Raw genomic sequence first — 14971 nt, forward strand, 5'->3', positions numbered from 1 at the left:
ACAAGAGTCTGCCAGATTTTCTTCCAGCTTGAGGGATTGAATGGCCATGGTCTGAAATGGAAGAGAGTACACTTCATGCTCCTGGTGATCTCTCCATTGTGTCTGTGACCTGTCACTTGGTCCATATCTGACCTACTTGAAAGACTGGTAAACCTGTCTCCAAAAAGAGTCCTTTTGGTAGATGGACCCAAAAGAAGATTGGCTGGGGATAAGCAGGAAGGAGCTTCTCAGTGCCATGCAAGCTCCCTCCCACTTCATTCCACACCCCATCCACTGACTTGTCAGACAGGGTATTTTTGGACTGGGGTTTACCTGCCTTCCAGAAGATCTTATTCAGAAGTCGCTCAAGTGCAGGCTGCTGGCACAAAGCATCTCTGTGCCAGGAACCTGTCATTTAGGCTCCAAAGCCTCCCCGCTAAGCACCTGCCCACATTTGCCCAAGTTTATCTCACTATATATTAAGGAGAGTGATTGGTGATGGCTTCTCCTACTGAGTGCTGGTACTAGCTGGGGCAAGAAACAAAGCCAGAGGAGTACACCAACCACCGACAATGCATTGTGTTGCATTACAACACAAACGTAAGGAACAGAACTGCTGGAAAGCCTGGTGCCTAAGGCAGTTTAGAGCTTGGCCATTGGAGGAGTGCAGATTATGCTGATGTAATTTTCTGCCAGTTCAGGAACTGCAGGAATTCCCATTAAAGTGGCCATGAGAAAGAGCCTTTAGTCTACACATAAGGAAGGCACCTGATCTGGGAAGTTTGCTATAGTGCTTGATGCTAATTAGTGTCCAAAAGAGATTATACTGCTAATTCTGTCTCAGATCTGTATCCGAATATATGAAATATGGCAATATGATGATCCAAATCTTTCTCCCTTGTATGTCAAATAAAATGGCATGTATCTATTGAAGAAAAAAAGGGCAAAGACTGGGGGTGGGAAAAAAGGAAGATTGGTGGAAGAGTTTTTCATCCAGTTCTATGAGGCAAGGATGCCAGGAATGGGAAAACAGTTTTACTTTCATGCTGGCTTGAGTACCATGCTTTTAATTTCCAGTATATTTCATTGTAAAGTATGGGTTATATCTAACAACATAATTTTAAATGCACATAACTTCCAAATTGAAATGAAATAGATACTGCAATATTATTCAAAACAGTTATTATTCCAGACAGTAAAAATTAAAACTATTATTTATGGCTGCTTCTAGAATGTGTGTGATGTGTGCTAGGTTAAGCCTCCCCTATGTTTGTTGACCATTGGAACCAAGTTATGCCATTTAGAGCCAGTGAATGTACTAGGGAATTGACACAATTTATTTCTAAAGATGGGGGGGGGGTAGCTAGAGTCTTCATGTGCTTCCAAAATGCTGCATATATGGTGTAAAGCAAAATTTGAAAGGGGAGGAAGTATGTAAACTGTTAAATAACCCATGAATATGTTCGCCGCCTTGAGTTATTTATAAAAATAATAAAGGCAGGATAGAAAATAAATAAATAAAATAACACATATGTCCGTGTCCTCCCTCAAGCTTCTTTTTTTGTCTTCAAGGATGTAGGCACGATAAAACCTGTCAAAAACAAAAACAGAGAGGTAAGTGAAGATGACATGGCAGAACTGTTTGTTTGTTTGTTTGTTTACCTTGTGTCCTGCCACAATCAAGCAACTCTCAGCAGCTTACAGGGGCACTGCTGTTGGCAGAGGAAAGCAGAATTCTGTACATGTGTGCTATGGCAATTTTTTTTAAATTTCAATCTCTGAAAAGTTTGACCATCTACACTGTTTTTTCACCCTACCAATGATTTGTGGAATAGAAGAGACAAAATATTTATATCTCCCCTGTGATAAGCTCATGGTGCTTTCATGCTTGCAATTCTTTTCTTCCAGCATTTCTCCCTGGTCCCCCTGGTTCAGCCAGCGGTAGCAGCCAAGCACTCACGGCCTTCTGGAGCATTTGCTCACAGCGTATGTATCTGTCAATGCTCTGTTACCTGCATGGCTGAGAAGCCATCCAAGATGCAAGCTGTTATCCTTGCCATTACCACCTTAAGCCTGGTACTTCACTGAAGAGGTGGTACAAAGAAATGTGATATTGCAAAGCAGGAATTTAAATGTGACATCAAGTAAGGTAGGGAAGGAAGAGGTGAAAATGAATGCCTGTCAGTTCAAATATCAGTACTTTGGGAAATAGCTTAATCACGACTATACTATATGGCAGTGTTTTTCAACCTTGGCAACTTTAAGATGTGTGGACATCTTTCAGCCAGAAATAAATAGGCGGCTACTTTATATTGCAGTGACTTGTTTCAGGGGTGTTCCCTCTCGGGGCATTCAAATGACTCTTGGTGCTCAGCAGAAAAAGGTCCCAGAATAAGTTTCAGTTGCAATAAAGCGAAGGGCTGCCAAGAACAAGGCAAAAGCCTATGCTAGTTCTCCCAGGACAGAAACTGATCTTGTATTTCTGAATACAAAGTTACGTGTTAAACCTGTTATTAGGCAGCCAATTTAACTAGAAACTTGAAGATCACAGGAGCAGGTCAAGCAGTAAGAGGGAGGAAGCCTGATGCAGCAGCAGTGATGGTGCCTCTGAGTTTTAACTATGCCAGATGTGGGTTTTTTTATGCCTTTGGTGGGCACAGCCCACTTAAGTCCTGATTGGTACGATCACTGGGTTACAAGACCCATCATTCAACATCAAGCTTGGTGATTGGTTGATCCCCTTCAGCCCACCTGGGGTCTTCTGGAACGTTCTAATGGCAACTGTTGGTCTATCCTGATGAGAGCTTTGTGCTACCTCCAGGATAATCCAAGAGCAGTTCCTGGCTCTTACCAGCCTGGTTCCTCTCCTCTAGTCCATCTGCTCAGTTCAGATGTACATGCTGATTCTGACCCTCCTTCTTTATTTGGTCAATGCTAATTGTGCCGTTACCTTCCTTATTTGGATAGTTCAGCTATGCCATCATCTGAGCAAATATGTAAACTTGTTATGGTCTGCAGGCCTATACATCTAACTAATTAAACTAAAGTCAGTCCTGCATTTGCATCTAGGAGGACCTGCGTTCTAATCTGAAGAGATTATTATCAGTGCCTTTTTTTCACACATCTCCCTTCTTTCCTTCCCTCTCTTCCAACTCTTGCCAGGTCAAGGAACTACCTATGGTGACCTTGAGGTCTAGAGTCATTGATGGCAGCCGAGGCCACAGTTTGTCATCCAGCATTGTAATATCCCGTCGCCAATCCCAGCTGAGTCGTTTAGTTTCCACACATTCAGGTGTCCTTTCCCCCTTCAGTTCCTTGGTGGGGTAGCCTGTACTGAAACTGAATAGGTATGATTAGAGAGACAGCGTTGCCAAAAGGTTTCACAATTGTGTGAGACAATCATGTCCTTCCTTTCGTCTGTATTTGACCAGAGTTTCCAAGATATCGTAGCACTGAATGAGGTAGTGGCAGCACGGGAACAAAGAGCTGGCATCTCTCTGAATGGCCAGCCTTAGTATCGCTTACTGCTTGGGTGTAGCTGAGGGCAGTTGCACTCACTGGAACGGGAGAGGCTCTCCTGTGCTTTTCTTCTGGTTTTTCAGAACCTTTTCTTTAAGGGAAGAATGTGAGAAATGAAGCTGAGCTAGAGGCAGAGGGATGGGGTCCCAAACACAAGACCATATCTATGCTTGGGTTCATGTATACCATTCAGTCACAAGGCAATTTGCTTGTCAGTGGAAAAGCATGTTGTGGGAACCCTGCCATTATGGGTTGTGAACCCAAGGATATGGTTTAATGCAGTGAACCCTGCTTAGGAGCCAGACTCCAGCAACAATTTCAAGTGTAGGGTTTTTGTCCTCTTAGGAATTTTGTAACTCTGTTGGCTTTATACAGGAGGAGAAGGGCTTTTGGTTTGGGTCTCCCTCCTGGGCACCCTCACTGGTGGGATCCTGGGCATCATATGTGTCTTGTGATATTTTCAGATATTCAGTCTATCCTTTTGCTACTCTGTTGCTTGGCAGTTTGATTTATCACTGTGTTCCCGGACTTAGTGCTCCAGGGAAAGGTTGGAGCAAGACCTCTCTCCAGCTTAACCAGGGTTCTTTGTCCATATTGAACAACTCCACTGAGCTCTTAGCTGGGGACTCCAACACAAAGCTGCCGCCTCCCAGGTGAAATCTGCAGTTTGAGGTAGGAATATAGGCTAACACAGGGTTCAGCCAGGTATGTGGGGAAATGTTGAGTAGACTAGGGGAAGGATGTGTCCCTGCCTTTCAATATATTCCTCGTTCTGAATGTGATCCTTTCCTCCACAGAGCTCACTTCTATCTGGAATAGCACTGATGAATCTGGTGGACAGAACAGCCAGGCTGGAAGCAAGACCACTGGACCTACCTCCGGGGGAACTGTTGGTGCCTTCACTCATTCACCAGGAATGCCACCGCTCCAGCAGCACCAGTTGGCTTCCAAGATGGTAAGCAGGGACTATCTGGCTTTCCTTTATGTTAGTAGCATAGTGCAATTAAGCTGTGATCCTATGAACCCTTGCAGTGCCCCAGTCTTTATTGCTTCACCCAGACCGTCAGGTTGTATTGCACTGGAGATGCACTTTGCAAACATGGAAGGGTTGGAGCAAGACCTCTCTCCAGCTTAACCAGGGTTCTTTGTCCATATTGAACAACTCCACTGAGCTCTTAGCTGGGGACTCCAACACAAAGCTGCCACCTCCCAGGTGAAATCTGCAGTTTGAGGTAGGAATATAGGCTAACACAGGGTTCAGCCAGGTATGTGGGGAAATGTTGAGTAGACTAGGGGAAGGATGTGTCCCTGCCTTTCAATATATTCCTCATTCTGAATGTGATCCTTTCCTCCACAGAGCTCACTTCTATCTGGAATAGCACTGATGAATCTGGTGGATTATTCTTTTAATTTCACAAAATGGATGCCTCAACTGCTGTCTCAGAAAATCCTACCCTACCACTTATTTTAAGTATAGAAAATAAACCACTTACTGTCAGTGTAGAATTAGTGTTTCTAAGGTACAAAGTTAAAGCATGGATTTTGCAATTACGTGGAGGTTAATGTTTTAACCAAACGAATCAGTATTCAATGGCTGGGATGTGTTGCTTTTCACTTAGGAAAAAATTGCTATGGATGCCTCTGGCTGTGTTCAAGTGAGCTTTTTTCCCCCTTTAGTTTCTCATAGAATCCTACCCAGTTTGAAAAACCTGGACTACATTGTACAGTAATTCCAATCCAGGTTGTCCTCTATGCTTGCAGTTTTGGGGGAAAAATGCTCACTTCCAGAGTTGCACAGCTAAGGTAACATGTAGCTTGGCTTTAAGACCTGTGTGCTTTGCTACTTCAGGGGTAACCTAAGGGTTGCTCACAAGTAAGAGTCCCCTGGGCTTTCCTTAGCCAGCTTTCTCCAAGATGGAGAGAACAGGAAAATTCTGAGATTTCCAAGAAAGTGGATACAAGGGTTCAAGTGCAAAGATATGGTTTAAAATTGAATATTTTAGAAATACCATAGAGCCAGTGAGGCCCAATGCCATTTTCTCTTTGCTGTGCTATGCTCATCTTCTTTCTTCCTCTTCTTCCTCGTCCTCCATCTAAGGTGATTCGTCTTGACTGGTGTGCTGTTTGCAAATCTCGCCTGCGCTTTGGGAAGATGGCACTTAAATGTTGGTCGTGTCAGCTTCTAATACATCCAGAGTGCAAAGAACACTGTCCCTCTCTGTGTGTGCCAGGTGCCCACCCCAGAGTGAAAGAGGTGAGGGTGGTCGGGAAACCTATAAATAGTAAAGGCATCCTCATGTCAAACTCAACTTCTGGTGACTACTGTACATGAACTCTGTAGCTTAATTCTGTAGCTTTCTTGGCAATAATATGGAAACCGTTTTTCAAGGATGATTCTTTTTTCAACATCCCAGCTAATTTTGCAGCCCTAGAACTTCCACATGATCTTCAGTTCCATGCCTGCTTAAATTTCTTTGAGATCAGCCAAGTTCTGCCACCTGATGGCAGAACTCCAGCATATCTTTGGGTTTATTTTTTCTTCTCCAACCCCTCCTTTGGGGGTTGGTATTTTTTGCCTGGGTAAAAAGAGTTTTGGGAACTGAGATGACTTGAGTCTGATGGGAAGAGGTCTCTGAAGTCTATCCCATGTTTTGTAATCTCTTCCCTAGGGCATACTAGCTGATTTTGCACCTTCCAAGCCACCTCTGGTGCCCCCCATTGTGATTCAGTGTGTGGTTCACGTGGAAAAACGTGGCCTGCAAGAGGTAAGTGGAATCCAGAGGGAAGGTGGGCAAAAGTAAGTTAAGAAACGTTGATGGAACTACAGTTTATTATATTCTGCTTTGCTCTCCAGATAAACTTATTCCCATTCCGTTAATTATTAAATCTTTACTGAGTCTCCTGTTGTAGCTATCTGCATATACAGTTAGAGTATGGGTGCCCTTTGGATTCAGTGGGCATGTAGGATCCAACTCTTTTAGAGGTGTTCCCAAATTGTACATTTTTAACATGATAGGAAATAGAAATTATTAAATATGTATAGGGAGAAGAATCATATTAACGGTAGCTAATGTTAATTAAGTTTCTATCTAAATGAAAGGAAATTGTTTTCATTTTTTGACTCTGACGTGTCAGGTGTCAGGCTCTGCCTGCGATCCAGTAAAGACACAGACGCTAGCGTAAGCTTAGGTTCTGGCTTTATTGAGAAACAGAGTGCATGCCTTTAAAAAGCTGAGAGTGAGGGGAGCGCGCCGGAACGGGATTTAAATAGCCCGCGCTGGTCAGCGCTCCACCCCACCTTATTCCAGGTGCGTCCCACGAGTCCCACCGGTTTCGTCCCTGTCAGGTGAGAGGTCGTTAAGCCCCTCTGCACCCCGGGCATCGCCTAGATCGCCTTCCTGAACGGTAATGATTCATTGCCGGGCGATCAGGCTCTTAATCCTTTGACAGCTCGGGCGCGCCTCTCTTGTTGTTTAGTCAATTGCTTGTTGGCAACTTTGTATCGCTGTCTTCCGCGCCACCGGTCTCAGTTGTTACTTAGTTTCCTGCACCTGTTGCTTTCTTTTGTGTTTCATAGTTGCCTTGGCCTTAATCCGCCAGGGACCCATTTCCCTGTATTGTCATGCAAGCTGTTGCGATGTCACGAGCATCGCAACGGTGATCATGACATACTGCCCCCCTTTAGGAAATCGCTGAGGGTTTGGAGGGATAGGCGGTATGGAAGTTGCGGATCAGGTCGGGAGCCTGGATGTCGCAGGCAGCGACCCACTCAGGGTGTGGGAAGTGTTTCCATTTGACTAGGTACTGGAGGGAGCCCTGCAGCTTGCGGGAGTCTAGTACCTCCTTGACCTCGAAGTGTTGCTGTCCGTCTATCATCACTGGTGAGGGGGGGCATGCGTGGGTGCCACCGGGAGGGGTCACTTGCCGGCTTAAGTAAGCTGCAGTGGAACACCGGGTGCAGCCGCTTTAAATTATGGGGCAGGTCCAAGCACACCGTGACTGGGTTCATGATTTGTGTCACCTGGAATGGCCCAATAAATTTGGGGGCCAGTTTCTTAGACAGTTGTGGTGATTTGATGAATCTGGTGGATAGGTAGACCAGGTCCCCTACCCAAAACGTTGGTTGTTGGCGCCGGTGTTTGTCCGCTTGCAGTTTGTATGCGGTTTGCGCCTCTTTAAGCGCGTCCTTGATGACCGGCCAGGAATCTGCAAGTTTCGCACCCCAATCACAGGCGGCCACTGCTGGGGACGGGGGCTGGGGTAGCTCAGGGATGGGGACGAACTCCCGACCCGACACTACCCCAAAGGGGGTTTGTCCCGTGCTTTGATGTATCGCATTGTTGTATGTGACCTCTGCAAATGGGAGTAGGTCCACCCAGTCGTCCTGGTGGTAGTTTATATAGGAGCGGAGGAATTGTTCCAGTGTGGCATTAAGGATTTCTGTAGATCCGTCCATCTGGGGATGCCAGGAGGTTGACAGGGCTTGCTGGGTACCTATCAGTTTCAAAAAAGCCCGCCAAAACCTCGAGGTAAATTGTGTGCCCCTATCAGTCACCGCGGGTTAAACCGCTGAGCTGTCGATCGGAAGGTCGGCGGTTCGAAACCGCGCGGCGGGGTGAGCTCCCGTTGCTCGTCCCAGCTTCTGCACACCAAGCAGTTCGAAAACATGCAAATGTGAGTAGATTAATTGGTACCGCTTCGGCGGGAAGGTAACGGCGTTCCGTGAGTCATGCTGGCCACATGACCCGGAAGTGTCCTATGGACAACGCCGGCTCCAAGGCTTTGAAACGGAGATGAGCACCGCCCCCTAGAGTCGGACACGACTGGACTTTACGTCAAGGGAAACCTTTACCTTTATCAGTCACCAAGCGGGAGGGGCAGCCATGGAGGCGGTACACGTGTACCAGGAAAAGTTTCGCCAGCTGTTGTGCTGACGGGATCGAAGCGCAGGGGATGAAATGGGCTTGTTTTGAGAAGTAGTCTTTGACTACCCAAATGACTGTTTTCTTTTGGCTAGGCGGTAAGTCCACAATGAAATCCATTGAGATTTCATCCCAAGGGCAGGAGGGTTCAGCCACAGGTTGCAGCAGCCCCTGGGGTTTACCAGTTGGTCGCTTGGCCATCGCACACACTGGGCAGGACGCCACATACATTTTGACGTCCTTCCTCATCGAGGGCCACCAAAACTGTCGCCGAGTTAGGTGTAGGGTTTTCAGGAACCCGAAGTGACCAGCCTGTTTGCTGTCATGCGATCTGCTAAGGATCATCGGACTTTGTGAGTCAGGGACATATAACCTTCCCTCCGCCCATGCGAGGTCCTGTTCCATAGTTACTTTGTTAGGGTTGGCGAGGAGCCAGGGGTCAGATTTTATTGCTGCTATAAAATCTGCCCGTAGCCCACCTGGCATCTGTGGTTGCCTGCGCCTTGGAGCGGCTTGCGCCGGAGTCGTTTGCAAGGGGGGGCAGGCTGTCCCCGAGCGTGTCCCCAGGTGACAGCTGCCAGACCCAGCTGGGAGTCAGAGAGCACAGTCCTGACGATGTCGGAGATATGCTCCGCATTCTGGGGTAGTCGGGAGAGTGCGTCTGCCAGGAAATTCTTTTTTCCTGGAATAAACTTCAGCTGGAATTTGAACCGGCTGAAGAACTGAGCCCAGCATATCTGTTTGGGACTGAGGCGCCGGGGTGTACGGAGCGCCTCGAGATTGCGGTGGTCTGTCCAGACCTCAAACGGGCAAGTCGCCCCTTCCAAAAGGTGACGCCAAGCCTCCAGTGCTGCTTTAACTGCAAAGGCTTCCTTTTCCCACACGTGCCAGCGCCTCTCTGTCTCTGAAAATTTCCTAGAGAGATAAGCTCATGGCTTCAGGATTCCAGCGGAATCCTTTTGCAGTAGGGTGGCCCCAGTTGAGAAGTCAGAGGCGTCCGCCTGCACCACAAAAGGCCGTTTGGGGTCCGGGTGGGACAGGATTGACTCCACTGTGAACAGCGCTTTTAGCCTGTCAAAAGCGGTTTGACAGTCGGGAGTCCAATTAAGCACGGCCCCTGGGTTTTTGACCTTGCGCGTCTCCCCGACGCCTTTGGTCTTTAGTAAATCGGTTAAGGGCAGTGCAATTTCCACGAACCCCCTCGCGAAGGACCTATAGAAGTTCGCGAACCCAAGGAAGCTTTGAAGCTGGCGCCTGGTGCGTGGGCGTTCCCAGCTCAAAACTGCCTAAACCTTCGCAGGGTCCATCTCTATGCCCTTGTCAGAGATTCTGTACCCTAAGTAGTCCAAGCGCGACTTGTGGAATTCGCACTTGGACAGCTTAGCGTAGAGTTTGGCTTTCCGGAGCTTAGTGAGAACTTGTCTCACTAATTTCTCGTGTTCCTTCTGAGTCCTTGTGTAGATTAGGACATCGTCTAGGTAAACTAGTACGCCCTTGAACAGATGTTCATGCAGCACCTCATTGATGAGTTGCATGAAGACCCCCAGGGCCCCCGCAAGACCAAAAGGCAGTACCTTGTACTGGAAGGAGCCCAAGGGACAGTTGAATGCTGTTTTCCACTCGTCCCCCTCCCTGATGCGAATTCTGTAGTACGCCTCGCGGAGGTCGAGTTTGGAAAACACCTTTCCCTTTGACAAGTGTGCCAGCATGTCTTTTACGAGGGGAAGGGGGTATTTGTTGGAAAGGGAGGCGGAATTTAATCCGCGGTAATCTGTGCATAGTCTCAGGGTGCTGTCCTTCTTTTCTCGGAATAGGACGGGCGCTCCAACCAGCGGGTTTGCCGGTTTGATGAAGCCCCTGGAGAGGTTTTTGTCCAAAAATTCTCGCAGCGCCGCCAATTCCCTCTGGGTCATGGGGTAGATTTTGGGCTTGGGTAATGGGACATCCGGAGCAGTTCGATTGCACAGTCCATCTTGCAATGGGGGGGTAATTGGCCCGCCTCCTCCTCCCCAAAGACGTCTGCGAAGTCCGAGTATTGCTCCGGCAGTCCTTCTGGGGGGGGGGGGTTGGTCAACGATCTCTCCCCTCCCCACAGTCAGAGCAGAGGATTTCTCCTTTGTTGGTGCTTGGTAGACCCCGTCCTCGAACGTTATAGAGTGGGTCCTCCAATTTATGCAGGGGTTGTGGCGTGCTAGCCAGGGGATCCCCAGCACCACTATGGGCTTCCCCACCAGGGTTACCACAAAGTCTATGGACTCCCTGTGGGTGCCCATTTTCAGGATGACCTTTCTTGTACCCTGGGTGGCCGGTCCCCCCCCCCCCCCCACTGTAGAGCCATCGAGTTGTTGGAACACCAGCGGTTTAGGGAGGGGGGAGCAGGGCAGTTTCAGTGCGGTGGCAATGTCTGGGTGGATTAGGTTTCTGGAGCACCCAGAGTCCACCAGAGCTTCGACCGCGATGGCTCTAGAGCCATAAGTCAGTTCGATTTTCCCTGCCAGGATGGAGCAATCTTCACTCACCCTGGGGTTGTCGTGCCCCTCCTTTACCACCTGCCCAGCGGCGCTGCTTAGGGCAGGTGGGAGGCGTTTCCCGCTGGCTGCTCCTGGGCGTCAATCACGTCCCCTGCGAGGTAGGCGTCCGCTTCCTCGTCCGGGGTCGCTAGCGCTCCTGTCAGCCATCTGGGAGGGTTGGGCGGCTTGTGCGGCGCCTTCAGTGTTGGTCTGGGCGGGCGATCCATCATCCTGTCCTTGAAGCATTCAGCTGCCCGGAGGCCCGTCTTCTCACACCTGGCACATTCCCCGTGGGCAAACCGCCATTGTCGCTCTGTGTCTCAGGTCGGGCCCGACTGTGGGACTGGTCTTCTCCCGCTGGGAAGGATTCTGTCATTCATGGTTGCTAGCATGAAGGTGCGCTGGGCGTGCTCAGCCTTTCCGGCCAAACAAATCCACCCGTGTAGGGAGTCTGGGTCGTCCCTATAGAGCGCCCATTGTAGCACCTCACGGTTGAGGCCATCCTTGAACATGTCGATCAAGGTGGCCTCAGACCATTCCAGGATTTTACCCGCTAGGACCTTGAACTTGAGAGCGTACTCTGCCACTGCTTTTTTCCCTTGGCGAAGACCTTTAAGGGTACTCTTGGCCCTTTCCTTTGCCAGGGGGTCTTCAAAGTAATGTTTGAGCGCGGCTAGGAAGTTGTGAAAAGTGGCCAGGGCTGGGGCTCCAGATTCCGACATCTGGACGTACCAGTCCACAGCCCTGCCTTTGAGTTTCGTGGCCACTGCCGAGATTTTGGACGCTTCCGTCTCGAAGCAATGTCCATACTGGGCCATGTAGTTCCTGGCGTTCGTCAGGAAGAGTGACAGGTTCGTGGGGTCTCCGTCAAACTTCACGGGGAAGTCCTTGGCGAATCCCCCAACTTGTGAGACCCCCACCTGTGGGTGGTTAGGGATGACCCCCACTGGGCTGGGACCACGAAGCCCTGCGAAAGAGTCCCATTCTTGGCCCCTTCCTCTCGTGGTTGTTGATGGGGTGGGTAGGGTGCCTCGATCCCCTCTTGCCCCCTGTGCAGCAGCAGTCTTTGTGAGCTCGCTCACCACCAATACCATGGACTGGAGCATGTGTTCCAGGGCTCATACCTTGGCTTCCAGGGCGCTGACCCTGTCCGGTATGACAGGGTCGTCCGTCCTTGGTGCTGCCTGGTGCTGCCCGATCGGCAGTCCTGCGACTCCTTGCTCAGGCGTTTGGGGGTAGTGGAGTCTCCAGGTGGTGTAGGATGTCCCCGTCCGGGGTCCTGCTCCACCGTCCCACGTGAAGAGTTGTTGGCCCCCGACTTCGTCTTCCGTCGGGGCTCTCCAGTCCGGGCTGGAGCTCCAGGTCTGGAACTGGGGTGCGGTGTGGCCAGGGAGGGAGCCCGTGTCCCATCTCGGGTGCGCCGACTCTAGCAGCTGTTGGGTCGTCTCCCCCTCTTGCGTTGCATCCTTCACGCCTCCGGTGTGAAGCGCCGACTCCATGGCCGTCCCCGGTTCCATCATCGCCGGTGTTTTCTCCCGCAGAAAAATTTTCCCGGTGGAGACTGGCGAGGTTCGTTTTTGAGACTCTCAGCTTTATGTCAGGTTCTGCCTGCGATCCAGTAAAGACACAGATGCTAGCGTAAGCTTAGGTTCTGGCTTTATTGAGGAACAGAGTGCATGCCTTTAAAAAGCTGAGAGTGAGCGTGCCGGAACAGGATTTAAATAGCCTGCGCTGGTCAGCGCTCCACCCCACCTTATTCCAGGTGCGTCCCACGAGTCCCACCAGTTTCGTCCCTGTCAGGTGAGAGGTCGTTAAGCCCCTCTGTGCCCCGGGTGTCGCCTCGATCGCCTTCCTGAACGGTAATGATTCATTGCCAGACGATCAGGCTCTTAATCCTTTGACAGCTCGGGCGCGCCTCTCTTGTTGTTTAGTCAATTGCTTGTTGGCAACTTTGTATCGCTGTCTTCCGCACCGCCGGTCTCGGTTGTGTCAGCGGGAAAACCTCCCAAAAGAATTCCAATCAATAGGTTCGATGATGCAGAGAAAAGAGTTTATTTGTAACGCGTTTGCAAAGGCGGGTCCCTCCGTGCAAGAAGGAACCCCGAATGAAGTTAACACAAAACTTTTATACCCTAACTGTCCTCCCCCTCTTACGAGGGCTCAGCTCACAATCTATCTATTTCCAAAACATTTTATGACCTAATTGCCATATTCATATGTTAGCAGGATGTTCCTGCAACTCTTATCACCTACTTGTTTCAGGGTCTCATTCTAATACAAACATATCTCTGCCGGCGCCAGCCAGCAGTTTATACACCATTGACTACAAATTCTTGTCCTGCTGACTGTATTTGACATTCATATATCTTTCATCCCCCTCCCTCCAGCTCAGGGTCCAGAGGCATACTTCCCCTTTGTTTTAGGCACATTACCTTGCCCCATCACCAATTTTACAATAGATAAGCTGTCACTTCCCTGTTCCTTCTGATGCGTATGCAAAATGTTTTAAAGGTCAAATTTTTCATCCTTATTCCTCATGAAATTGAGACACTTTTTATTTTACTTTTAACCCCCAGCTCACAATCCCCCCTTCTTCTTTCCGCCCACCTTGTCGCGATTTCAGATAACATCATTTTAGCCTCTTTATCAGAATCACAACATTCTGTTATACAATTCGTTAGATTGTAAAGACATAACGGTGCACATTGAATACAACAGCAAATTAAAATGCAAAAACAAACTATGATTACAACTATAAGCAAAAGCTGTTTTATCCACCCAAACCCTGGTAGCCAACTCCATAACCATAATACAATTACACCACCAAAAAGGTATCTCATCGTTTCAAAGTCACTTTCAACGGCTGTCCTTCCACTGGGATGGCTTTCCACTGAGATGGTTCAGGGGCTGGTACCGCCTTCGCTCGGCTGTAGTGCGTCCAACCTCCTTCTTTGGTGCGGACTGCTGATGCTGTGGTTAACAGCACTTGGAATGGCCCTTCCCAGCTAGGCTGCAACTTTTCGTTCTTCCAAGTTTTTATCAGGACCCAACTACCAACTTCGTGAGGATGTTGGCTGCCAATCAGCGGAGGTCTTTGCACCAGCAGGCCCTGTTTGTGTAGGGAAGACAAGGACAAGGCTTGCGCAGATAACTGTTTCAAATACTTGCAGACAAAGTTCTTCCCCATGACATGCATGTCTCCTACTTCTCCACTAAGAATTCCAAGATAGAGTCACCCATCTCAAATGCACTGACTCCTAGTCTTTTCTTAGGAGCAATCCAGAGACTTAGTATTGTCACTAAAAAGGCTTGTGTCCATGTTAATCCTGCCTTTGGTCCTAGCCTCTCCAAGTGTCTTTTTAGCCTATAAAGAAAGCCTTTCACCCGTTCTAAGAAACAGTTCACCCCTGGGCCACCCCCCTTTTGGAGGTTCCCCTGGAGTTGAACCTGGTTGGTCTTTGGGTTGTCCTTTTGGCATACCACACATCTCTCACACACACCTGTTTGGCTTTCAAAAAGATTTCAGGACAAATAAAGATTCTAAACACACAAATCTCTGAAGCGTTTGTCCCATGTGACTAGATTGGTAGGTGTAGTTTTGGATATATCTAAGCACTACTTTGGATAAAACTAATTTTTTCTGCCCTAGCAAAATACCACCCTAAGTAAATAGACTGGCCATCTCTTCGCCACCTGACCCAATTGCTTAAACAACAAGACTTTTTCCAAAACCCCCAAAATTGGGTCAAGACTTTTAGAGCCAAACCTCTAATTGTAATATATATACAATGACTTAAAGTCAATTTTTCAATAAAAACAATATTATACTTTAATGCCAATATTTAGTTCCCCAATAACTTCCCTAAAATCAAAACTTATAAAACTAGAAAAAAGAAAGCATTGACGTAAGAGTTTATCTAGTGTTTTTGGACTGTTTCCATAGCCAAAATTGTTAAAACAAGAACAAAAACAAAAAACAAAAACAAAATTCAGATAGATCATACCAGTCCATGGAAGCTCTACTAAAACCATACATTGCCC

The 14971-nt window shown here is 48.4% G+C and overlaps 1 protein-coding gene across 1 annotated transcript in view; it reads left to right on the plus strand.

Moving 5' to 3' along the window:
* The window catches only part of LOC134501778 (rac GTPase-activating protein 1-like), a 31512-nt gene that overhangs the window by 6263 nt on the left and 10278 nt on the right, over positions 1–14971 (plus strand). The window contains exons 5-9 of the mRNA XM_063309768.1: positions 1552–1593; positions 1888–1965; positions 4232–4453; positions 5597–5752; positions 6168–6263. Coding sequence (XP_063165838.1) covers positions 1552–1593; positions 1888–1965; positions 4232–4453; positions 5597–5752; positions 6168–6263 — 594 coding nt within the window. The remainder of the gene's footprint in view (positions 1–1551; positions 1594–1887; positions 1966–4231; positions 4454–5596; positions 5753–6167; positions 6264–14971) is intronic.

Source organism: Candoia aspera, chromosome 1 (genome assembly GCF_035149785.1).
Source record: "Candoia aspera isolate rCanAsp1 chromosome 1, rCanAsp1.hap2, whole genome shotgun sequence".
Lineage (NCBI taxonomy): Eukaryota > Metazoa > Chordata > Lepidosauria > Squamata > Boidae > Candoia > Candoia aspera.